Below are 24637 nucleotides of genomic sequence, written 5' to 3'. Positions count from 1 at the left end.
GTGGGCTGGGGAGAACTGCATCAGATCAGGCTGAGAAAAGGGTGGGGGTGGGGACTTTATCTTGGTCTCAGGATCCTTTCTAGTGCGTCTGACAACCTGGAAGTGTTTGGAGAGAGCAGGAGAGAGAGAGAGAGAGAGAGAGAGAAGCAGGCTTGCATTGGATAGATTTTTTTCTTCCAGGCTGGGTTTTCACATGCTGATCCGCAAATATAAATAAATAAAAGGAAATATGCACACGAGAAGCCTGATCCCATTGTAATTTCCATTGCAAACGGGGGAAATAGAGCCACACATTATATATGTGGAGATGCATTGATTGCATGGAACTCAACGAGCAAGGTAACGGCTCTTCCATTGCCATGTCTGTCCGTCGGGGTCTGTCCTCTGTGTGTGCGGGTGCGTGAGCGAGAGGGAGCGGCTGCCCGCGGGCACCGCGAGCTGCGAGGCCCCGGGAGCCGCGGGGAGCGGAGCAGCGAGCGGGGGCTGCTCCGCCCGGCGCTCCCTCTGCGGCTGGGGGGGCCCGCGGAGAAGCCGGAACAAAAGCAGAGGGTGGCGATTGGATTTTTATTTCATTTTTATTTCCCCCCCACACTTGTGTTTTTTCCTCCCGCAAAGCCACTCGGCGCTACTTTAGCAAAGCGAGATGCATTTTTCATCCAGCCACCGCGGCCTGGTTCTGTCAAGCTCCATTTCTTCTCAGAAGGTCTTTTAAGGGGAAAAAAAAAAAAAAATAAAAAAGAAATTAGAAGCCACGGATCGCCAAATGCTTTTAGTTGTGGGGTTATTTTTTGTCGTCACACCCTCTGTTTTTAAAATTATGATTATTTTTATATCTGCTTAATTATGTCTGGGCGCGGGGAGCATCGAGGAGGCTTTGCTGGGCTGGGCTGCGCTGCCGTGGCTGGGTCCCTCTTTGTTTTAATAAACATGCTTTAGGGTTTTTTAGTATTATTTTCCCTCGCTCTACCCCCTAGCCTTGCCAGCTCTAGGGGAATCATAGCTGCAAGCTGGAGGGAAATCGATTTAAAAATGCATAAGCAGCACTTCCCAAGGAAAAAAAAAAAAAACCCAAACAAACAAGACACCACAACAGTCCAGGAGAAAAAAAAAAAAAAAAGAAAAAAAAAAAAAAAAAAAAGGAGGAGGAGGGGAAGAGAAAAGCCTTAAATGGTCCCTGGAGCTGCGGCTCTGCCCCCACGGGCTGGGCCCGGGCCCGGCGCAGCGGCTCCCGCAGCGCCCCGCGCACTTTCCGCGCTCGCAGCGCTTTCGCTTCGCCCTTGGGTCTGTGGCGGGTGCGCGCTGGGAAAAAAAAAAAAAAAACCTTTGGGAAGAGACGGAAGGAGGGAGGGATCGGGCACGGGCCGCGTCTGCACGAGCTGCAGCTCCAGAGGTGCGGACCTGGAGTCCCCTCGCTTTTTGTCCTTTTAAATGATATATCCGTCCCTGTGTGCTTACCCACCACTAGCGGGGAAGATCATTTTCTCCCCCCCTCCCTTCCACTCCCAGTTTTCCTTCGCTTTTAAAGGAGAATTGCCTTTTTCTCGCTCTTTCTGCTTGATTTTGAACAGCTTTCAAATGTCGTTGCAGGGCGAAGAACTCATTTAAAAACATTCTCATGTATTTAAAGCAAATATTGCCTCCATATGGTTGGCCTTTCAAAACTGAATCCCCTTCTTTGAAACATGCAAGAAATATATTTTTAAAGCTTCTAAAACTCCGAACTCCTTAAGAACAATAAAAACCTAACAGATAATTCAATGGCTTTTATCTTTTTTGGGGTTGGTTTTTTTGGGGTTTTTTTTTTTTTGGTTTTTTTGTTTTCTTTTTTTTTGTGTTGCTATGAAACTTTTACCATTCCTGATAGAGCCTTTAAAGATAAGTCAAAATACAGTTTTAAAACTCACTGCGGTTACTCACATCAGATATAAAGCATGTAATTTTAAATCTCGTTTTCTCTGCTGATGCAGTTTTATCCTAAATGTTATGGCTTAGTTCATTCCAGCCCCAATTCCACCCCTCGTTCACCAGCCCGAGTCCTCGTTCCTCGTTACCTCGCACAGCGTTTGTCCGATTGATTTATTTGCATTTTATATTGTAATTTTCTCGTCCATCCTTTGCTTTTCTTGTAACTGCCCGGGGTAAGAGAAGAACAGGCTTTTAAAATTTTTCCTGTTTTATAAAAGGTGCAAAAAGTTGAATTTTCCTTGGGAATTGGGTGCCAGAAGTGGCCTCGTGTGTCAGTGGTGTTTTCCTGCTCCAAACCGGAGCGGGGTGAAAGCTTCCACTTCCCTGGGAGGAAAGTTGGGACTTTAAACCCCCTGGGCCGCAGCGAGCCGGGAGGAATTGGAGGTGGCCAAGCCTCGGGGGAGGCTCTGGAGCCCCCACCTCGAACCCCCCGACCTCCAGAGTCATTTGTGCCATGAGCTGCTCGTTCCACAGCCCCTCGGCTGCCAGGCAGCCCTAAAACGCGCTGTTTACCTTTTCCAAAAGATGCATTCAATAATACCGCCTCCCCCTTCCCCTCCCTCTCCACCCCCCCGAGCCCCCCCCCCCCAATCCTATCATCCCTTGCGGGCTGCGATAATAAATAAAAGTCTTTATTTCTCCCTCTCCCAAAGTTAAAGGGCCTTGCTCCCTCCCTGGGCAGCTGGAAGTGAGTGTTGGGATGGTCGGGGCAGCCCCGGCCGGCGCTGCGCTCGCTCGGAGCCACCCCGCTCGATAAATATCTATATTTTATTAAACGTCAGCATTGACTTGTGCGTCTCTTATCTCTGCTCTCTCCCGATGTGTGCCTGCAGTGGGGGATTCGGCGAAGGAAGCTCGTAACATGGCGGATAGCGAGGAAGGCTTCGGGCTGCCCAGCACGCCGGCGGATTCGGAGGCCAAGGAGCTCCAGGCCGAGGGCAAGCAGGACACGCAGCTGGGGGCCACCAGCAAGTCGCCCACCTCACCCCAAGCAGCCTTCACGCAGCAGGTAAGCACCCACGCTCCTCTCCTTCCACCCCGTCCCTCTCTCGTTCGGTCCTTTCCCCCTTGTCTCCACGGTTTGCCCCCGGCCCAGCTGCGTGGCTGGGTTATTTCAGGCCCCACGCGAGGGCAAAGCCTCACCTGGCCCTGGGCCTCGTCCTGCTTTTGTGCTATTTGAGGTCGTGCTCGAGCGCCAAAGCTGCGGGGATATGCCCGTGAGAGTTTTTGGGGGAGCAGGACCCCAAATAACAGCGAGGGGAACCCGCCCTGCAGTGGCACCCCCACACCCACGCCCGTGTGGGCAAATGCACGGGCGAGCACCCAGAGAGCGGAGATACCTTTATATTTATGTATAAATGTATATATTTAGTGCCTATCCACATCTGTGCACCCCTTGGACACCCAGGCGGGCACGGCTGCGCCCCGCACGCCCAGCGGGCACTCAGCGCAGGCTGAGTCACGCGTGGGCACCCCCAGAGCGACACTTGGGGTGTCCCTCATCCCCTCCCCCAGCCCTCGCCCCCCTGGCGCTGCGTGTGCCGGGACACGCGTGGGCTCCGTGCGGGATCTCGGTGCTCCGAGCCGTCCCTCGGCTTCTCCCCGTGCTGGGAGCTCCCGGTGCTGGACCGGCCCCGCCGGCTCGGGCAGCCCTGCGAGCGGAGGGGAGAAATGCGGGGAAAGGAGATTTTACACCGTCGTGCCGACTGTGGGGTCCCCCCGCGGAGCCCCCTTATCCCCTGGCAGGTTCCCCCGATGGACCCCGCTGCCCACGGGGTGCGGCAGAAGGCTCGGTGGGCACCGGGACGGGCACTGGGGGGCTCGGGGCCACTGGGGTGTTTGGAAAGCGACCCCCGAAGTTTGACCGGGCTTTTTTAGCGAGCGGGAGAAGCGCTTGCTTTGGCCGGGGGTGTCCCCTGTGCCTCCCAGCCCGCGTGGAGGGATGTGCTGTCCCCGCGGTGGCATCTGCCCCAACCGCAGGGCTCGCAGCTCTTGGGTGGGAAAGAGAAAATCAGGGGGCGAGGGGGGCAGGGTGACACCCCACGCCGCTCTAGCCTGTAGAGCGCAGCCGGGGGTGTAAATCACTCGTGGGACGGTGTAAATCTCCTCCGCTTGGCTCTGGGAGCAGCTGGGCCAGAGCAGCGGGGGACTTCTCTGGGAGGATGCGGTTGGAGCCGGCTCTGGGGGTTCTCTCCCATCGCCTCCCCGCCCCAGGAGCCCCGCGGCCCGCAGGACCCCGCTCCGGGCCTGCCCTAAGCAGCAGCACCGCGCTCCGGCCTGGAAACCCCCTCTGGCCGGCTTGGCGGCAGGGTTATCCCGGGAATGCCCCGAGCTCCGGCCCGCAGAGCCCGGCCCTTCCCCTGCGAGCTCCTCTCGGGGCTGTCCCCGCTCCCCTCGGGGCCGTCCCCGCTCCCCTCGGGGCTGTCCCCGCTCCCCTCGGGGCTGTCCCCGCCGCTCTCGGGGCTGTCCCCGCTCCCCTCGGGGCTGTCCCCGCTCCCCCCAGGGCTGTCCCCGCTCCCCCCGGGGCTGTCCCCGCCGCTCTCGGGGCTGTCCCCGCTCCCCCCGGGGCTGTCCCCGCCGCTCTCGGGGCTGTCCCCGCCGCTCTCGGGGCTGACGCTCTGTGCCTCCCCGCTCCGCAGGGCATGGAGGGCATCAAGGTGTTTTTGCACGAACGCGAGCTGTGGCTGAAGTTCCACGAAGTGGGCACGGAGATGATCATAACAAAGGCCGGGAGGTAAGAGCAGGGGGGCTCCGCGGTCCCCTCCGTGTTTGCGGGGACGGGGGGACACACCCGCCTGGATGGGGGGCACCGGGCACCTCCCTGGCACGGGGACAGTGACAGCTCTCGTGTCCGAGCCCTCGTGTGTGTGTGTGCCACTGCCCGGCCGTGGAGAGGCGGCAGAAATTGTTTCTTCTGGCTTCTTTCTTAGCCAGAACAGTTGGATCATTAATTCCGACTTCAGGCCTTTGGAAACTTTCCAGGCGAGCGCGAGTTGCAACCACTTGGCCAAAAAGCAAACTTTGTTTAGAGCAGCTCGGTGGGCCATTATTATTATTATTATTATTATTATTATTATTATTATTATTATTATTGGAGGATTTTGGCTCTTCTGCTCCCCCCCCCCCAAAGTTTTATGCCGTTTTACAGAGTTTTTAATTTATTTTTGCTCACTCTGGAGCGAATATTCCCATCTCAGCCAGTTCGCTCCTTTTAAAAGTCTAGGCGGCCTTAAGCTACTGTTTATAGAGAGATAACAAAGCTGTTTAGATGCAGAGATAGATGCGTCCGCAAATAAATATCATGTGGGTGTATTTCTATGCGGGTGTTTATCTGCGTGGGTGTGCGGAAAAATACGCAGCCTTGCAAATCCAACTTTATTGGGGTTCTAATGGATTCCATGACCGGCTGTGTAAACCTGACCCGCAGATATTTCTATGTGGACGCAGGTATTTTTGAGGGGATTTAACATTATCCTGGGTATTAAGGTGGTGGAGGGTTGTTAAATTGAAGAGTGGCCAGCGAGATGCAGTAAAAAAGTCTCTCCAGTCCTATCAACAAATTGGGGGCAGCCCCAGGGAGGATTTTTCGTTGTGATTTTCAATTAGAATGCTTGGAGAAAAAGGGAAAAAGCCTCCACCTGTAGGAATAGTTTTAGATTGTAGAGACACAATCAACAAGGCAGAATCAAACTTTCATTTTGCTCTGTCAGCTGCTATTTGTTGTGGTCTTCCAAAATTTGCTTGAAGAGGAAGGGGGAAAATAAGTACCGAGCTGGTTGGATAAAGTTTTAGCGAATAGATCTCGCCTTCCCCTTGAACCTCGCTGCTGCAAAAATGGATTTGAAAGGGGTTTGTGGCCAAGGGGACATGGGATGATGTCGGTGTAAGGATCTCCTGAAAAAAAAAACCCGGTTCACAGGGAGAAAAAAAAAAAAAAAAAAAAAAAAAAAAGAAAAAAGAAATCAACTCTCGAAGGGAGACAGAAACCACCTTGCAGAAATTTCAAACAAAAATCCCTGTGGCCAGAGATCTCATCTGGAGAGCAATAAAAGAGACATTTACAGGGCAGGGCTCGAGGGGGGATGCGGGCAAGGTTTCCTTTTTTATGCCATTGCCCGTGGTTCTGGTTGAAGTCCCTGGTCCTGGTGCTCAGGTGTTTTCGATGGAGTTACGGATCAATCTCCAGCTGGAATTTGGTTTCTTCCCTCTTAAAACTTAAAGTTCAACACCCGCGTCCTTCGCTGGGCGCTTTTCACCCCCCTTCAACTTTTTAGAAGCGAATTAAAGCCCAGGCCAGGTGCCCCACGGCAGCGATAAGATCCCGAGCCTCGGAGAAGAGCGCGGTATTTTTAGAGGTGTGGGACTTTTTTTTTTTGGGGGGTATTTTTTTTTTTTTTTTTTTTTTTTTTTTTGTTTATGCGTGTTTTAAGTCCAGGGCTCCATTTTCATCTGCTTTATTTTTAAATATTTGGAAAGCTCGAACTAAAATAACAGCAGTGGTTTAAGTGCCTGCCTTGCAGTAATGGAAAATATTTCGAAAAGCCCCTGCCTTGTGTGTATCCGAGGGTTTCCAAGGATTTGTCAGGTGTGTTTGCTGCTCTCTCGGGGTGACCGCACGGCTGTTCACGGATTTTCTCTTACACCTGAGTGCGTGAAGGGTTTTTGCTCCGTATCTGTCCCTAGAACCTCAAGGTGTTCATATAAATGTATTTTAAAATGTTTATATTTCTATATATGTAGTATATGAGAATGTATTTCTATAAACATATACATTTATAGAAAGATATATAAATATAATTTTATAGGAGTATCTATATTATAACTTTTATTTTAAAACTTTTATTTTTTGGCAAATTTCCTCTCCCGTTCCAGCGGTTTATGGAGGGAAGGAAGTAACTTGCTTCCAAAAGTTCTCACGCTCGGATTTGTTTAAAAAAAACGGAGATTCCAAACTTTGGCGAAAGAAATAATTAGTAAAAATACCAACAGATGAGCAGACACACGAGGTGGTGAATAAACAAACCCGCCAGCTTCGAAATTCTGATTTTGCTTTGATAAAACACCCGGTTCGCCTCGGATGGAACCCAGCAGCACCCAAACTTGTCCCACATCCCAAGGGGACGATGGGGAGGATCCGCCTGGGAACGTGGTTTAACCCTTTGGTTAAATGTTCCCCCCACGATGTCTCCTCCTCGCACACACACGAAACCACCCTGGGAAACTTTCTCTGCTTTTATACTTTTATTTATTTATTTTTTCAACAGGCGAATGTTCCCCAGTTACAAAGTGAAGGTCACTGGACTCAATCCAAAAACGAAGTACATCCTGTTGATGGATATTGTACCCGCGGATGACCACAGATACAAATTCGCGGATAATAAATGGTAGGCACGCGTGGGGGAGAGGGACGAGACCTCTGGGCTGCCCGGGTGGGAGAAATCCTTCAATCAGCGGCTCGTCCTTCTTTTTCCATGCAAAATCTTGGGCTGCAGGAGTTTCACCTGGGCGTACAGCCCCTGGGAGAGAAATGCGTCCAAAAAAAAGGAAAAACCGCAGGATTTCTGTCGCAATTAACGAATCTTGTTTGACGATGACATTATTTGCTATTGTGGAGCTGACGGTTTAATTATATTAAGGAAGGGAATATCTCCGGGCAGGAAAGTCTTTAAGGATCGGTTCTTTACTCCTGGCCGTTAATTATGGAAAGGGGGAAGGATGGGGTTAAACGGGCGAGAGCCATCTCCGACGGGAAAGGTGCCAAAGAGCTCAGCAATTCCCCGAGCCAGCCGTGCTGGAAATGCCTTTTCTCCCCGGCACGGGGTACCTGGGTGGGAGGGGACGGACGGGGAGCAGCAGCCCACGGGCGGAACCCCAGGAAGGGACGGACGGGGAGCAGGAGCCCCAGAAAGGGATGGCTGGGGAGCAGGAGCTCCAGGAAAGGACAGAGGGGGAGCAGGAGCCCCAAGGGGGGAAGGACGGGGAGCAGAAGCTCGAGGAAAGGACGGACGGGGGAGTAGGAACCTCAGGAAGGGATGGATGGGGTGCAGGAGCCCACGGGAGGGGACGGACGGGGAGTAGGAACCTCAGGAAGGGATGGATGGGGAGTAGGAGCTCCGGGAAGGGATGGATCGGGTGCAGAAACCTCAGGAAGGGATGGAATGGGGTGCAGGAGCTCCAGGAAAGGACGGACAGGGAGTAGGAACCCCGGGAAAGGATGGATGTGGTGCAGGAACCCCAGGAAGGGATGGATGGGGTGCAGAAACCTCAGGAAGGGATGGAATGGGGTGCAGGAGCTCCAGGAAAGGACGGTCAGGGAGTAGGAACCCCGGGAAAGGATGGATGGGGTGCAGCAGCCCACGGGAGAGGACGGACAGGGAGTAGGAACCCCAGGAAGGGACGGACAGGGAGTAGGAACCCCAGGAAGGGATCGATGGGGTGCAGAAACCCCAGGAAAGGACGGATAGGGAGTAGGAGCCCCAGGAAGGGATGGATGGGGTGCAGAAACCCCAGGAAGGGATGGACGGGGAGTAGGAACCCCAGGAAGGGATGGATGGGGTGCAGGAGCCCGCGGGAGAGGACGGAATTCAAAACTTTGACTTCCCACGGGCCGTCCGCACGTGGCCGCAGCTCAGCCCCGTGTCCCCACGCAGGTCGGTGACAGGCAAGGCGGAGCCGGCCATGCCCGGCAGGCTGTACGTGCACCCCGACTCCCCGGCTACCGGCGCGCACTGGATGAGGCAGCTGGTGTCCTTCCAGAAGCTCAAACTCACCAACAACCACCTGGATCCCTTCGGACATGTAAGTACCGGGGCTGGGACAAGGGCACCGGTGTCCCCTGCCACCGAGGTGGTGCCGGTGTCACCCACCCTCAAATCCAGGTGTTGTGTTCACCCCTGAGAGAGCGGGATGAACCCCACTGAGGGCCCCCCAGAAACAGAAGCATAAACCTTAAAGCCGGGTTATTTCATGGGAACTGATGACAGACCCCCGGGGCCTGGAGTTGGCGAGTGGGTGAAACTCTCCTGGCTCGACTGAGTATTTGGGCACCCTGATTTTAATCGCATGGGGAGTCCCCAGTCGTTAAAATCCGCTCGCTGCCTCCGGGAATTTGCCTAACAGGTAAAATCAATCAGGCATAATTAGCGGAGGAAATAGGACTTTAAACGCTGTGGATCCCCCGATCAGGGAAAAAAAAAAAAAAAAAGAAAAAAAAAGAAAGAAAAGTAACAATAATTAAAGACAATTAGAGAAATTGAAGTCCCGCTAGAACTTCTTGGGCATTAAAAAGGTCTTTGCGAGACTCGTGGGGCCGTGAAAATTTGTGTGAATTCTGCAGCCAGGAACAGCCCTCCTTCGAAGGTCTCCAAAGATGCGAGTTCCTCTGAGCAAATATATATGTGCATGTATGAATAAAAAAAAATGTGTATATATATATATATATATATATATATATATATATAAATATATAAAATATATAATTGAATGAATATGTGACTCCAGATCCCGCCAGCCCTTTCCAAGAGTAGATTTTTCTCCAGTCTTGTTTCAACACTTCAGTTTCATTTTTTCCAAGCTGTTTTTTTTTTCTTTTCTTCGCTTTTTAATGATAAATTTTGTGCTATTAAATCTCGCCCACGTGGTAGCCAAGAAGTGAGAGGGCTTTAGGGGAGAGGAGCCAGCAGAGTCCCCAGCCCACCGCAATGCTGAGCATCATTTACAAGCTCTCCTTTGCACCTCCATTTGCGGGGGTTGATTTCCTTTTTCTTTTTATAATTCGGATTTTATTTTAATTCTAATAGAGCTGGTGCAGAAGGGGTTTGCAAGGGCTGCTTCCCAGGGATCAGGACCTTTCCTGCGGGAGGAGGGAGGGGAGCAGCGCAGCCGGGGGAACCCATCCCACCCCCGGGGTGCTTTTGGGGACAAGGGGGGGATCCGGCCCGGGGGAAAGGGGCCAGGCATCCCCGCTGGGAACAGGCGGCTCCGGGGAAAAAGTCCCTCCAAACAAACCGAAGACGCTGAGGGGACAATAAGGGACTTCAGAGGAGGAGCTGCGCCAGGAGCCTCTCAATTAGAGTCGCTGTAATGAAATTAAAAACCATTAGATCGTTCACCGTTGATGTCTACGACTTTCCTGGATGTCAAAGCAATTTGCTTAAACCCCCGGGACGGGGGAGGCGGCGGCGGGACGCGCTGCGTCTCGCTGTCGCCAGGGTCCGGCAGTCATTATCGGGCCCGAGCGGCCCCCCGCCGCCCCCCATCCTCCCCCGAGATTAACCCGGTACCGAGCAGGGCCCGCTTTTTATCTGGAACACCGCCACAGCCCCTCCCGGCTCCGCCACCGTCCTCTGCGGGTGGCTGGCGGGAGGGATGGCCCTAAACCCCCCAGTCCCTCCAGCTCTCTTCCCTCACCCTTTCTTCACTCTTTACCCGCCCGGGATGGGATGGGGGGGTGTCGGGATGGCCCCATTTGCCCCCAGCACGTGTTGGGGGAGCAGCTCTGCCCCCTCAGGGGTTTGTGTGGATGGAGGGGGGCTGGGGAGGGGGGAGCAGGTGAGGAAGCACCTTTGACAGCACTTCCCGGCCCTGCTGGGCTCCCGGGCGAGTTTCTGGAGAGATCCGTGCCCCTACCCTAGCAGCTCAATCTGCCCTTCGAAGGGGGTCCTGAAAAGGGCAAATAATTGGGGAAGGGGCTGCGGGTTCCTGCTGGTGTGTGCCTTCTCCTCCCCTGGAAGGGGGGAATGCGCCGTGCTGTGTCCCCTCCATTCCCACGGGATGTCCTCTCCTTCTCCCCTTGCCCAGATCATCCTGAACTCCATGCACAAATACCAGCCCCGGCTTCACATCGTGAAAGCGGACGAGAACAACGGCTTCGGCTCCAAGAACACCGCCTTCTGCACCCACGTCTTCCCGGAGACCGCCTTCATCGCCGTCACCTCCTACCAAAACCACAAGGTGAGGGGCTGGGCCGGCCCCCGGCCCGGCAAACCGCATCCCGCTCCTTCCCTCTTCCCGCTGCTCTTCCTGAGAAACTCAGCCCCTCTTCCCTCCCTACTTCTTCTTTCACCTCTTCTTTTTCTTTCCCCCTTTTCTTTCTACTCCTTCCTTCTCCTTTTTTCTTTCTGTCCTTCTCCTTTCCCCCTCCTTTTCCCTCTTCTCCACTTCCTTGTCCCCTTCCTTTTCTTCTCCTTGTCCCCTTCTCCTTTCTTCTCCTCCTCTCCCCTCCCTGTCCTTTTCTTTTCCTTCCTTCTCCTTTCTCTTCCCCTTTCTTTCCGCTCCTTGTCCCCTTCTTTTTCCTCTCCTTGTCCTTTCTTCTTGTCTTTTCCTCTCCCTCGCCCGTTTTCTTCCTCCCTTCTCGCTCCTCTCCCTTCCCCTTTCCTCTCTCACATCCCCATCCCATCCCCTCTGTTATTCCTGGCCACACAAAGCCCCCAAAGCCAGGCTCGGGGCGAGCCGGGGAGGGGGAATGAGCTCACCAGGATGCTTTGCTCACATGGAGACGACCAACCGAGGAAGTTTGCTTTATCTTCCCCCCTCCCCATGGGTCAAAGGCTCCTAATCTGGAGGAGGGAGCCGGGCGCTCCCCTCCGCGGCCGGGCGCTGATAACCCGGCTGCCCACGGGGGGCTGCGGGCTTGGCAGCCGGGGGGCCCGGGCAGGAAAGGGAGGCTCAGCTCCCGACATCAGGCAAACAAAGCACGAAAATGACGGGCTGGGTTTGTCCTCTGCTGGAGTAGGAAAGGGTTGGGTGGAATAAGGGTTTTCTTGGCGTGCTGTCGCTGCCCCTCTGCGAGGAGCCCGCTGCTCCTGCTCCTTCCCTGCTTGGGTTTGAGCTTCCCCACCCAGCAGGGAGGAGGAGGAAGGCTGAGTGTTGAAGGCAGGGTGCTTCTCCACAGATGAATCAGGGATGTCTTTCACCAACTGTCCCTTGCCACAGCCCCATGAAAACTCTATTTCTTTCAGCAAAAAAGGAAATTCCTCTCTTAATCACACACAAAGCACTTACTATAAACTTGTACTTACAGGCAGGTAGGATGGCTCCTTTGTACCGATAGAATAATTGTTTCTCAAGCAGAGAAAAGTAATTTAGCACCCCAAAGAAATCCTGGATGCTTTCCTGGAAATGCAGGTTCCTAAACCTGTGTGAAATGATTGCATTTCCTCCATCCATCAGCTGACCAGCAAGATGCAGAGAGCAGAGCTGGGCTGCAGAAGAAAGAGTGTTCCACCATAACTAGGGAGAAAGGAAAATACTTCCCTGCCCTTTAAAATAGGAGCTGCTGGCACGGCCAGGACAAGCAAACCGAATCCAAATTGAGTCCTTGCCAAATTATGCCTTAAATTATAACTCCACTGTGGATGCTATAAAATCAAGTTTAACTTCTGCTTGATGGATTTGCAGAAAGAATATAATATTAATAGAAGTGGGAGTTAATAAAACAGGACACACTGCCTGCTTTAAAGGCATTTCCCGAGCAGAAAACAGACGTGAATGGAACTGCTCTCCTTTGAAGAAAAATGGGGCTGGTTTATAGGAAAAGAAATGATCATGCAAATAAAACGAAAGCAAAGCAGGAACATGTAAGTACAGTAGTTTGGGAAAACTGCCATGCTAGGAGGAGCAGGAATATTTGATTGTAAATCAGCAACATCTGTGTGATAAGAAATGACATCTGTGTATCTGACACAGGCAGGAATCCCCACAGACACACCAGGACACATTTTACACACCCCTGACACGTTTTACAGACTCTGACATCCCTATGCCCCCTGACACACACATTGCTCCCCGTGCTGCTTGGAATCAGGGGGGAACAGGGGAAGAGTGGCTGTAGCCCCAAAATAAAATCCCAATTGGGAAAGATAGAGCCATAAAAATAAAGCAGGGGATGATCTTCCCTAAATGGCATCTCCCTGCAGGGAAGGGAGTAAAGCTTGTAGCTCACCCCAGTGCAGATGGGGAATGATATTGGGGTTGATGCAAATGCTGAGGAGAAACATCTTCCAGCTGAGGTGGGTGAAACTGAGTTGGGGTCTTTTCCACCAGCTGAAACCTGAGCTCAGCTTTCACAGCTGAGAGGTTGCTTGGAAAATCAGATTTTCCTCTTGCAGCGCAGGCTGCATTTCCCCAGCCATAAAGGATGGCAGCCCCCCGACGCGTGGGGCATCCCCAGCTCTTGCTGTCAGTGCACTGCTGACTTTTTCCCATTTCTCTCTCACCTTCACCCCTCACCTGCAGCTCATCCCTCATGCAATCTTTCCCATCCACCCCACCCAGCCTCTGACATATTTTACACAGAGTTTTATACACCCATGTATTTTACACACACACACAAATTCATCCCTGCATGGGGTTTAGGTTTCAAGAGCTGTATTATAGCTGAATTCTATTACAGAATGAATTGTGTGACTCACCCCAAAATGCATTTGAGTCCATGCTTACACAGCTTATAGAAATACCTGCCTGCTTCCAGATAGGTCAATTTATTCCAAGAGCACAGCTGCAATCCCAGCACAGGGCTTGTGCTTATTTCCCCTGGTATTTTAGACAGCCTGAAAAGATATTTAAGCACCCTGGGATCTCCCTCTCCTCAGCCCTACTCCCCAAAAAGAGGCTTAAGCTATGAGGAGAGTTTTGGTGAAGTTCTCAGGGTGGTTGTCAGCAGCTCCATTGCTCACCTCCCCCCTCTCTGCTACCCTTAAAAACACCCCAGAAATATCGAGGTGTTAAAAAAGGTCACATGCACATTTCATTTCCTTGCCATTTACACAATGGGTGCTTGCAATCAGGTTGATTCCCAAATATTAACTTCCCCTGCAGTTAAGCACCATTTTGCTGTGGCTTAAATCATTGTGTTACTGGCTTGTATTTATTAGGTATGAGCTCTCTGCTTAGGACCAGGAAATGAACCTAATAGACAGAAATAATTAAGGTTCTGCCCTCACGAGGGTTCTTTCAAAAGCAAGAATTCACAACAATTATTCTCATTAATTTTTACAACCTACTTTCCCCCTTAGCTGGACTTGGGCTTTATATTGGTTCCCCCCCCCCCCTCAGGATATCCGGTTTTATGCTGATTTTTTCCCCCCACCCTAAGTTATTTAACATTCTTGGTAGTCAAAATTCTTTTAAGGAAACGTTAGCCCCGGGTGGGAGGTTACAGGCACCCAGAAATGCTGTGTGCACCAGGGAGGGGCGGGGCAGGGCATGGCCAAAGACTGGATTCACTGCCAGATATCTGCTGGGATTTCTGAATACCGAGCTTCATCCTTCCCCTAAAAAGACCCAGCGCTAAAATCGTGCTGGTGAGTCAGCTGATGCTTCATTCTGGGAGTTCTGGAGAGCTGCCTGTCCCCCCCTGAGCATGTGGCTTCTTGTCACTGTCTTTGAGGGCTGGAGGTGGGCAGGTCCTCGGGTGTGGGGTGTTTTCTCCTGACAGCTCCATTTTCCTTGTCTTAGGTTGCAGGTGGCCACCTCCACCACTTCAGCAGAGGCCACCAGTGTGGTGGCCAGGCTGGCATCTCATGGGATTCCCCTGTGCAGCCCCCAAGCTCTCCCTGCCCCTCCTGGGGCCATTGTCCCTGTGTTTCTCCATCTGGTTGGGAAGAGGGGACAGCCCCTCTCCTTGCCCAGGGCAGGCTCTTCTCCAAAGAGGGGACCCCAGGTGCTGGGAGAGACAGAGCTCCCTGGGGCTAAGCAAGGTGAGACCAAGGAGCTCTTCTTCATCACCAGACCTGGTGGCTTCTGTGCAGCCCTGGGGCACCTGAGGATGGCAGGGAGCTGCTGCTCTCTCCCTGACCCTCTCTGGGGCTCCTCGTGATCCTTACTGCTGTTCCAGGCCTTGGTGGGACAGCGCTTCCTTCCAGAGGTCCTGTGCCCTTCACAGCTCTGGCTGACACAGCCTTGTCTCCCTCTGTCCCCAGTCTTGTCCCTGCTCCCTGCCAGCCCTGGGATGGGGTGCTCAGCCAGCCCCGAGCCCCTGGACCCTTTTGGACCTCAGAGCAGCCCCTCTCCTCAAGCTTGGCCAAGACTCCCTCTGGATGCAGCATCCATCCTGCCTGCAGACTCATCTCCTTCCCCCAGAACCCTGCCAAGTCTCTCTGCCCACCCTTGGTCCTTGTGCCCCAGTTCAGGCAGCAGCCTCCCCAGTGAGCCCCTGTCTCACCCCAGTACCCCCAACCAGCCCCCCAGTCCCTCCCACTTCTTTCACTGCCCTCGGGCTCAGCATCTTCTCCCCTCTGCCAGCAGCTCCTCCCCTCCCTTCTCCCGTGCTCCGAGGAGCTCCCATCCAGCTCCTCTGCTTGGCCCAGATGTCCCTGGGCTCAGCAGGCACCTTGTCTTCATCTCTTTCTCTCCTTCCCACTCCTCTGCTTTGGCTTCCTCCTCCACCCTGCCTTGGTTGCCACCTGAGAGCCCGAAAGAAACAGCCTGTGTGCTCTCCAGCGCCAGGGGAGCCTCCTGTGGCTCCCAGCACAGCCAGCTCCAGCGGTGCCACAGCTGCTCCTGGTCCCTCTCTGCCACCCTGAGCAGGGCCACGGCCACCTGCAGCCAGGGAGACACAGATCCCCACGGGGAGGGCAGCTCCAGGAGTGCTCTGCACCTCTCAAGGGTGGTCACCTGCACCTCTTCATCACTAAATGGTGAATCCCCCCCCCCCCCCCAATCAGTTTTAAGTTCTCCAAGTAAACCTGAGTGAGAACTCAGAAATTAAGGATCCACATTCCTTGCAGACCATTCCTTTTCCAGAATGCCCGACCTTTCTTAGTTTCAGAAGAGCCCAAAAAGATCCAGGTGAAGTGTTTTCCCTTAGCTTAAGTGCTTAAAAAAAAAGAAGCTGATAGCAAAATACATAAATAAAATAGAGCCCAGAGCACCTGGTGTGGAGCACATCACCCCTAACAAAGTTTCAACTTTATTTCAACTTCTTAAGTGAGAAACAATTGAGAAAAATCTTGTCATGGCAAGTTCTTGATAAAAAATAATACAAAATGGTAGTTCTGATTTTGGCTGTAATGATATTCATGAGCCCTTAGGCACAAATCCCATATAAATACATGTCTGTGGTAAAGGAAAAAGAAGTAACGCATCTTTCCTCGACCTAACTCGATGCAAAGCTAAATTTTGTCATGCTGGAGCTAAAGATGCTGTTGGGAAGGTCTCAGCAGAAGAGCTTTGTGGCCAATTAGCCCAGAGAAAGGAGTGCAGGGGAGCAGGCCAGGGATTCCTTTGGGATTCCCAATTCCATTGGGAACTGTCACTTCCCATTAAAGTGAGGATGAACCCATAGGTCAGACAAGCTCTGGAAAGTGGAAATCTGGGAGGCTTCACCCTGCAGAGCTCTGATCTCCAAGGGTCTGTGGCGGCTCCAGGAGCCAGTGAAGCTTTGCCGTCAGTAACAAATACGCAAACAAAGCCCTTCAGTTTTATTGAACCTGTGCTGTATAATTCAGCCCTGGGCACTCTGTCTTAATGACCTCGCAGGACGTTGTATTTTGTTTTATTTTTCATGAGGTAATTGTCATTTGACTTTCTGACAGCTTTTCTCCCCCCCTGCCCCACCATGAGTTATAGTCAATTAAATTCAGTTTTGCTGTGGCAAAGCTGATCCAGAAGAAGTTTATTTCCTCCCCTGCGTTTGCTTTTCCACCTCTGAAATAGTTTGGAAGTCAGGCAAAAAAGTGGCCAAATGAAACATCTTCCACAGGTTGTTTGCTAAAGCAGGGATCCACCAACTTTTTCTCTGTTTTCTAGTTTGTTGTGTACAGTTTTGTTAAATCTGGCTTGGGCTCCCCTGGCTTTGTGGTGGCTGATGCCATGATTTGTCACCTGGGGAAACTTTGTTCTGGAAGCTCCAATCCATCTGAAGTACACCAAAGGTCTGAGAATTAATTCTAAAGCTGTAGTCCCTGGTTTTTAGATGCCTTCAATCCAGCAGATCCTTAATTTTAAGGCGGCTGAAGTTGGCTGTGATTCTCTTGGGGCTTTTGGTCACCAGCACCAACACCTTTGCTTGTAAGTGTGTTCCTCGTGTGGGTTAGGGGACTTCTGCTAAATCACCAGATTTGCAATATTGAGGTCCCGTTTTGATATTTTGGCTGCAATTTCGTGGGTCATTAAAAGCTTGAAGAATCAAACGGGGCATTCAACCGAGGGGCTTAAACAAGGGGCTGGAGCACTGCTGGCTCCTCCTCCAGTGACCAGAGCGCACTGGGGACCTGTGAAGGCACTGCCACCCACCCCAGGGCCCTCTGGCACTCCCCATCTCCCTCCCTTGATTCCAGCAGGGAGCTGAGGCTCCCAGTGCAGGCGCCTTGGTTGAAATGCCTTCGGCCAGGTTGGGATGAATCCGGCCCTTTGTGCCTTTGTGTGCTGGTGCCAATCCTGTAAATCCTCACTCGCTGAAGGACTTCACTTATGTGAGCAAATATTGCCATTGGGGTCGGCAAGGGAGGACAACTCCTACATTTACAGGGCTTCAGGAACATTCAAAATGTTGAATAATGCCTATTATTCATTCTAGAAGAGTCACCACCTTCAAACCGATAGGCAGCTGCTTTGCAAAATACACGGCTGGTTGTGTAATAATTCAGGGCTTTTAATTACAAAATGCACCTCTGTTTTATTGCTAGAGAATGGCTCAACTGGCAAATTGACCCCAAAAGATTGTTTGTTTGCCCTTCTCTTTGAAACCTGAAATGAGGGACAAAAAAAAAAAAAAAAATAAGTGCCAAAAGTGCCAAGGGCTTGTTTATGTGCTGAAGTATGGTCCTGATTTAATGGGAATGCCTGTGGAGATAAGTGTAAGTGTGGTGGGGGCGTTCTGTGAGAAGTTTGGGGCTGAATGAGGCAAAAATGGCAAATAAACAAACGTCCCTTGGAAAAAAAATATGCAAAAAAAGACAAGAAAAGAGCAAAATAATCTGGTTGTGCATACACCTGGCGAGGTTTGCTATTGACACTGGGCGAGCCAGATTTTCCTCTTTGGATTTTGGCAGGGAGCTGGGCCCGGCTGTTTGTGCTTGACTCGGTGAACATGAACCTCTCTCTGTTCTCCCTCCGTTGATCCTGAGCTCTTTCCTTCCCCTTGGCCAACTCTCAATGGGAAGGAAGGACGGGGTTTCCATAAAACGTGGTGAGAGTGTGAAGTTCCTCCAGTGGCAAACACGGGCTTGTCTTTCCTCCTGGGCAAGTGTCTTCTCTCCTGATTCCTTGCTGAGAGCTCAGACTGCCAGGCAGTGATGGAAAAAAGAGGGAAAAAAAAAAGGGAACTTTCCCCTTTTCTGCCCAAATCTGGGGCTTTGCAGCAATATCACACCTGGTCCAGGCTCAGTCCTCTCCTGCCAAGGCACCAAAGCATTTTCATCAGATTTGGCATGGCAGAGGGAGTTTTTACAGGATCCACAGGGTAGCTGAGGGTGTTGCTGGTCCACAATGAATACTGGCTTAAATGACAAGCCCTGCTCACCAAAACCCTCAGGAAAAGTAGTGCAGGAGGGGAATGAACCTCTTGGAGCAGCACAGTCCCTTTGGGTAAGGGCATGGTCTGTCTAGAAGCTGCTTTAAATGTTAAATTTAGACGTTCTAAGGGGACCAAAGTTGAGTCTGAGGGGATTCTCAGATTCTCAAGGCAGCTCACTTAGTGAGCAAACTGGAAGAGGTGGGGAGACAAAAAACCCTCCAGGGTTTGATGGTCACAGGTGAAGTTGCCCTCCAAGTGTAATTGAGGTAATTAGCCCATGCAGTGCTGCCAGGTGTGGGGCAGGATGGCAGATGCAGAGCACCTGGAGCACATTTAGCTGGTCTGAAACACCCAAGGGGTGCAAATCACTGGGCTGGGAGAGAGGGTGCAGGGTCTGAGAGGTGAGCTTTTGGTCTTGCCTGTGCACCGATGAGAAAATACTTGTTGGGATTTGTTCAGACCCGTCCCTGGTCCTCTGAGCAGGAAAGCCCTTTCTGTCCCAACAGCAAAATGAAAGTAAGAATTCTCAGAAAGCAGATTTTCTCCAGAGAAAAATGTGTGTGAGCAGTCCCATGTGTTAGTTATGGAACAAGCCTGGGAGAAGCGAGAGGCTGTTGACAGGAGATATTTTTCCTGTGGAGCATTCCAGGGAAAGGCCCATCTGGAGTGGTCAGTGCCTGGGCTGAGGGATGACTGGAGTTCCCTGCAAGCTGTATTTTCCCTCCCATCCCACCGGCCTTGGGTTTAATAACCACTGTCCCCTCTCTCCCAGGCCATGCCTTGGACTGGCGATGACCGCGTTGCGTTTCCTCCCTTTCAGATCACCCAGCTGAAGATCGAGAACAACCCCTTTGCCAAAGGCTTCCGTGGCAGCGACGACATGGAGCTCCACAGGATGTCCAGGATGCAGAGGTAACGTGTGTCACCCTCATGGGGACCCTCCCAGGGGCACCAGAGCCACCTGGGCCTTGCCTGGCACGTCCCTCGTGGCCCGGTCTGTGCCAGGACATGGTGCCACTCCCTGCCTTGGCATCTGCATGGGTGCTCTACAGCAGGCTGTTGAGATATTCCCAGGACATGGGGCCGACCTGCTCCCAGGGGAATTCCTTAATTGCTGCGTGGCAGAGGCAGGACCTCACTTGTGGGATGCTGTCTTGGCCACAGGGACTTTGCATTTCTTTCAGAGACGTTCCCATCAGAGCAGCCTTTAGCTTTGTACTAAACTCCCCTCTCCGAGGCTGCACGTGGACTTAGACCCATTAAAAACGTGGAGTAGCTGGGAGAAGCTCTGGCCACCAGGCTACCGTGGAAGAATTCCTGAGTGTTGCTTTCTCCCCGGGGACAGTGCTTTAAAGACAAAGCTCCCAGCCTTGTTTTGGGAGTAGGGGTTTTAAGCTTGCTCCGGCTGCCTCTGGAGGTGGTGGTGGAGAGTCCTGTGCTCTGTTGTTACTGGCTTTGGAGGGGCTTTGGCAGGAGGAGAGTGTTTGCCTGCTGGGTTCTGGATGTGCAGAGCAGGAGCAGAGGTGTGGTGCTTTCAGGCTGAAGAAGGAAAGGTTAGAAAATGTTGGGATCTCCAGGGCCAGGTGGCTGAGGAGACCTTTTCAAATCTCGGGTTTGGCTGCAAGTACTTAAGCTGAAAACCAAGCCTAAATCTTGTTTGAAAATCCTGTTTAATGTCCTTTTCTAAATGTCAGGTCCTGCTGGTAATTAACTTCGTGCTTTTCCCTTCACTTGGAACTTTCTCCATGTGTCAAGCTGCTTCCTGGTGCAAATGTTTTGCAGGAATGGTGCCATACCCATGATTCTAACTTAGATGGAGATTCTCTCAGAGCATTTTCTAGGAGGGGAGGAGCCACTCAGATCCTTTATTCTCTGGTTCCTGCTGGAGGGACCTGCTTTGGGACCTTCTGATGGGAGGGCTTTTCCCACTGCCCACCCAGAAGCCAGCTGTAGGTGGTCACTTCTGCTTGTTGTAGTTGATGACCTGAGCGTGGCTCTCCATGGCCAGGAAAATTGTGCTGTCAGGCACCAAATAACTCCTGCAAACACGCCTGGAACCCACTCAAACTGGGCAAATATCCTCCTGTGTACAAACATGCTCAGACTCAGCCCCAGAAAAGCCAAGACAGACGTATAAAAAAGGTATAGGTAACACTTAATCTGCTCCATCGAAATCATCTCCGTGGGCTCCTGAATGTGCCCTGTGTTCCCTGCCTGCCCTTTCCAACAGATCCTGGCAGGATCTGTCAATATTTATTTATTTATGGTGGCACTACCCCTTGAAATAGCTCCCCCCACCCCGTGCCAGTCTCCCAGCTTCTCCTGGAACTTGAGTGATGATGTGTTCTCCCCCCTGCCAATATTTTTTTTTGCTGCCAAACCACCCTTTCATTACAGTCACTGGAAAGATTTGAAGGTTTGGATTCACAGGGGGTGTTTTTTGGAGCAGGAGGGAGGAGGTGGAACAGGGAGGACTCTTAGGAAGGGCTCGGTGCCATATGAAGAGCATGGCATCAAGCCACGCTGAGCCCGTGCTAAAAAATTGATTGGCATTTTTATGCAGGGGCTGCGGTCGATGATCCAGGGAACAGAAACACTGGGAATATATAAATACACCCACTCAGGCCTGGCAGGGCTGGAAGGGTTAAAATCGTTGCCTTTACTGGATAATTTCTGATGTTCATTTTAATAACTTAGCAGAGGAATGGCTGTGTGCCTTTACAAAGGTGGCATTTTTTTTAAGGGAGGGCAGGATAAGATGATTATAGTAAAATAAAGACCCATTCAAGGTTGCAAATATGTGCCCACCTTTGTGGGTTTTTTATGTAGATATATGAATATATTCAAAATTATATATGAAAATATATAAAACCATATATAAAATCAGTTATATATATAAATAAATTGCAGCTATAAAAAATAGGTTGTGTCTATGAGATAAAGAACCATTCAGGATTGAGAATGTTGCAGAACTATGCCCTGCCTTTTGTGGGTTTATATAGATTTAACATCTAAATATGTATTAAAATGTAATTAAATATATAGTTTATATATTTCAATATATAAATGTATGTTTATGATGTTGTTTCCCAGTGATGGACCAGTCAGTCTATCCTGGCTTTAGGGGAATGATGTCCATTTATGCCCTTGGAGAATATGGTGGGGATGCTCTTTTTTAGTGCTATTCCTTCATTATGAAAAAAGTAGCCACATTTTTATAACAATGCTGAGCCTTTTGTACCAGAAACTTTTGACCTGACATTCACCCACCATGGCTTCGGGTCCATCCCTCGCCATGGCTTTCTCCTTTCCAGGGCCTCCCATATTGGATTTTTTTTCCTCTTATTTCCCAGAAAAATTGGTAATAAGCCTGTCCAGGTAGAACTTCATTCAGGAGTGGTGTGAAGACTTTCAGCAGCAGAGGATTTCACTGAAAAAGAGGAGCCATGAGCTCCAGAGAGATCCAAATTCCAGTGAATGTTCCTTTTCTTCCCACTGCCTTTCTTTCCTGAAGCACAAGAGGTGCATTCAGCAGCTTCTTTGGTAGGATGGACCCTCTGGGAAGAAGAGGTTGTTCAAAGCTTTCAAGTTTCTGAGCATGAGGTTGAGCTTTTTATTTTATTGATTAGGGAAAACCTTCTCAAAAGCATGAAAAAGCAAGGAAAAAGCATAGAGGGATGTGAGTTTTACTTCGTGTGTGGGTCTGGAACACTGGGAGGGAGCAATTCTGGTCAGCCCTGTAACCAATTCTTGCTGCTTGTCTGCAGCTCCCATTGTCTCTGGTGGTTCTTATGGGGGCTGGGGAGCTTCTGGTCATCTGGAAGGCCCTGGTTATTTTGTAATTTAATTAATTTTGTAAATTAATGAAGTTCAGCCCTTGACACTTCTATTGGGAAGGCTTTTGAGGGGGATGATGATGCCATGAAATGGTGGCTCTTGGCTCTCTCGATGGGTACTCTGAGCCCTTGAAAAGTGACAAGAAGCCCAGAATGCTCCACGTGACAGGGAAGAGTGACAGCACAGTCTGACGTTGTGGCTGCGTTTTCTCTGTCAAGGATCACGAGCCAGTTTGCTGCCTTTGGCATTAATCCACAGCAATCTTCTTGGCTCCAAAGGAATTATTCCAAAGATTCCCATGTGTCATCGAGAGCAGAAACAGGGCCAGACACAGAGGACACAAAAGCAGCTCCATGAGTCAGAGCCAGCGTGACAGAGATGACAGTGCATTTTGGGGTGCCAGCAGAAGAAATGGATGGGCTCTGGTGTTCCCTGGCATTCCAGCATCCTGTTGGACTGATGGGCACCAGGCTGACTCAAGCCTGCCAGTCTTGGTCACCTTGTTCTTCTTGTGTCTTCTCACTGCCTCACATCTTTAATCCACTTCCATTTCCCAGGTTCTGTCACTGAAATCTCCCAGGGGTCACCCTCTGTCTGAAACGCTTTCAGTGTGAGATTTGGCATTATAACATCTGCTGGGGAGGGGATGCTTTCCTCCAGCACACATCCCCCAGGAAATATTCCTGGTCCTGGTTGAAATGTGTTCTGTAGAGTTTGACAGAATTCAGATGAAATCCAAAAGGAAGCTGGGCAGAGCTCGCTTATTCACAGCTTGTTTGAAGTGAGAAAGCCACTCAAGAAACACAGGGTAGCTGCAGTTTCTGTCACTGACCTTCCTCTGGGGGAGCTCAGCAGCAGGATTTGATCAGCAGAAGCTCAGCCCAGCTCAAAGGGATGAGGTGCTGCCTCTGGCCCACATCCATTCTCCAGCTCCTCCTGTGTTTCTCTTACTCCAGCACCTTTTTCTGGAGAAATGTCTCTTCTTATTTGCCTGCTAATGAGAGCTCTTGGTCTCTGCCTGGTTCTTGGGTTGGTTGCAGTGATGGCTTTGGGCTGCGCTGCTCAGAGGAGTTGCTAACAGACCACAGGATCATTATGGGATGGTTTGGGTCCAAGGGACCTTAAAGATCATCTCATCCCACCCCTTGCCATGGCAGGGACACCTTCCACTATCCCAGGTGGCTCCAAGCCCTATTCAACCTGGCCTTGGGCACTGCCAGGGATCCAGGGGCAGCCACAGCTCCTCTGGGCAACCTGTGCCAGGGCTTACCACCTTCACAGGGACAGATTTTTATCTAATATCCAATCTAAACCTATCCTGTCAGTGTGAAACCATTTCCCCTTTCCCTGTCACTCCAGGTCCTTGTAAACCTTCTCTCTCCAACTCTCTTGTAGGTCACCCTGAAACCTTCTTTTTTCCAGAGACAAATTCCAATCCCAGCTCTCCCAGCCTTTCCTCCCAGCAGAGCTGCTCCATCCCTCTGATGACCCTGGTGCCTCCTCTGGATGTGCTCCAGCAGCTCCAGGGCTGGGCCGAGGGCGGGGGCAGCTCTGCAGGTGGGGTCTCACCTGAGCGGGGCTGAGGGGCAGAACCCTCCCTTGTCCTGCTGCCCATGATGCTGGGGAGGCAGCCCAGGGCATGGGAGGGTTTTTGGGTGCTGGGGCATGTCCAGCTCTCCCCCACCAGCACCCCCAGTCCCTTCTCCCCAGAGCAGCTCCATCATTTCATCCCCGGCCTGGACTGATCCCAGGATTGCCCTGCCCCAGCACTTGGCCTTGTTCAGCTGCCTGAGATTCCCGTCCCAGCCCAAGGATCTTGGAGCCCCTCAGGTCCTGGCAGGAAGGTCAGGACATCTGCTGTGTTCGAGGAGAACGGGGCACTGAACAGACTCCTATTCCTCAGTGGGCATTTTGATTTGTGCTGCTGCACATCCAGTCCTGGCTGTTATTCTCTGTGGGGCTGCAGTCCCCACGCACAGAGGGGTCGTGTTCAATCAGAGGCTGAGACTGCAGCAAGTCCTCAGTAATTCCTCTCCTACCACGTCCTTTCCTGCTCTAGTTTATCCCCTTCCTGACAGCCTCTTGAGAGAGGTTCAATTTTATTTCAATATGCTGGAAATCAGCTGAATGCGCACTGACAAGTGGCTTTGGTTTGATTTTTTTTTTCCTGGGAGATGATCTGTTTGTTCCAGGCACTTTTTCCCCCTGTTCTTCCTTTTGCTGTGTCTGTTATGGCTGACTTCCACTTCTTCCCTCCTCTGGAGCCTCAGCAGGAAGGACAACAATTGGTGGCCTGGGATCTATAAAGCCCAAAGCCACTGAGTTGTGTTTGCACATCTGGAACTGGGGGTTGATTCTGTGCTGGGTAGAGGGGACAGC

At 51.5% G+C, this 24637-nt stretch overlaps 1 protein-coding gene across 1 annotated transcript in view; it reads left to right on the top strand.

Moving 5' to 3' along the window:
* Window positions 1-299: 299 nt before the first annotated feature.
* The window catches only part of TBX5 (T-box transcription factor 5), a 38180-nt gene continuing 13842 nt past the window's right edge, over window positions 300-24637 (top strand). Inside the window, exons 1-7 of the mRNA XM_053959607.1 lie at window positions 300-339; window positions 2799-2974; window positions 4605-4699; window positions 7230-7349; window positions 8616-8763; window positions 10765-10917; window positions 19242-19333. Of these exons, the coding sequence (XP_053815582.1) occupies window positions 300-339; window positions 2799-2974; window positions 4605-4699; window positions 7230-7349; window positions 8616-8763; window positions 10765-10917; window positions 19242-19333 (824 nt within the window). The remainder of the gene's footprint in view (window positions 340-2798; window positions 2975-4604; window positions 4700-7229; window positions 7350-8615; window positions 8764-10764; window positions 10918-19241; window positions 19334-24637) is intronic.

The sequence above is a fragment of the Vidua chalybeata genome, chromosome 18 (genome assembly GCF_026979565.1).
Source record: "Vidua chalybeata isolate OUT-0048 chromosome 18, bVidCha1 merged haplotype, whole genome shotgun sequence".
Taxonomy (NCBI): domain Eukaryota; kingdom Metazoa; phylum Chordata; class Aves; order Passeriformes; family Viduidae; genus Vidua; species Vidua chalybeata.
This window is presented reverse-complemented; position numbering and strand designations above follow the sequence as displayed.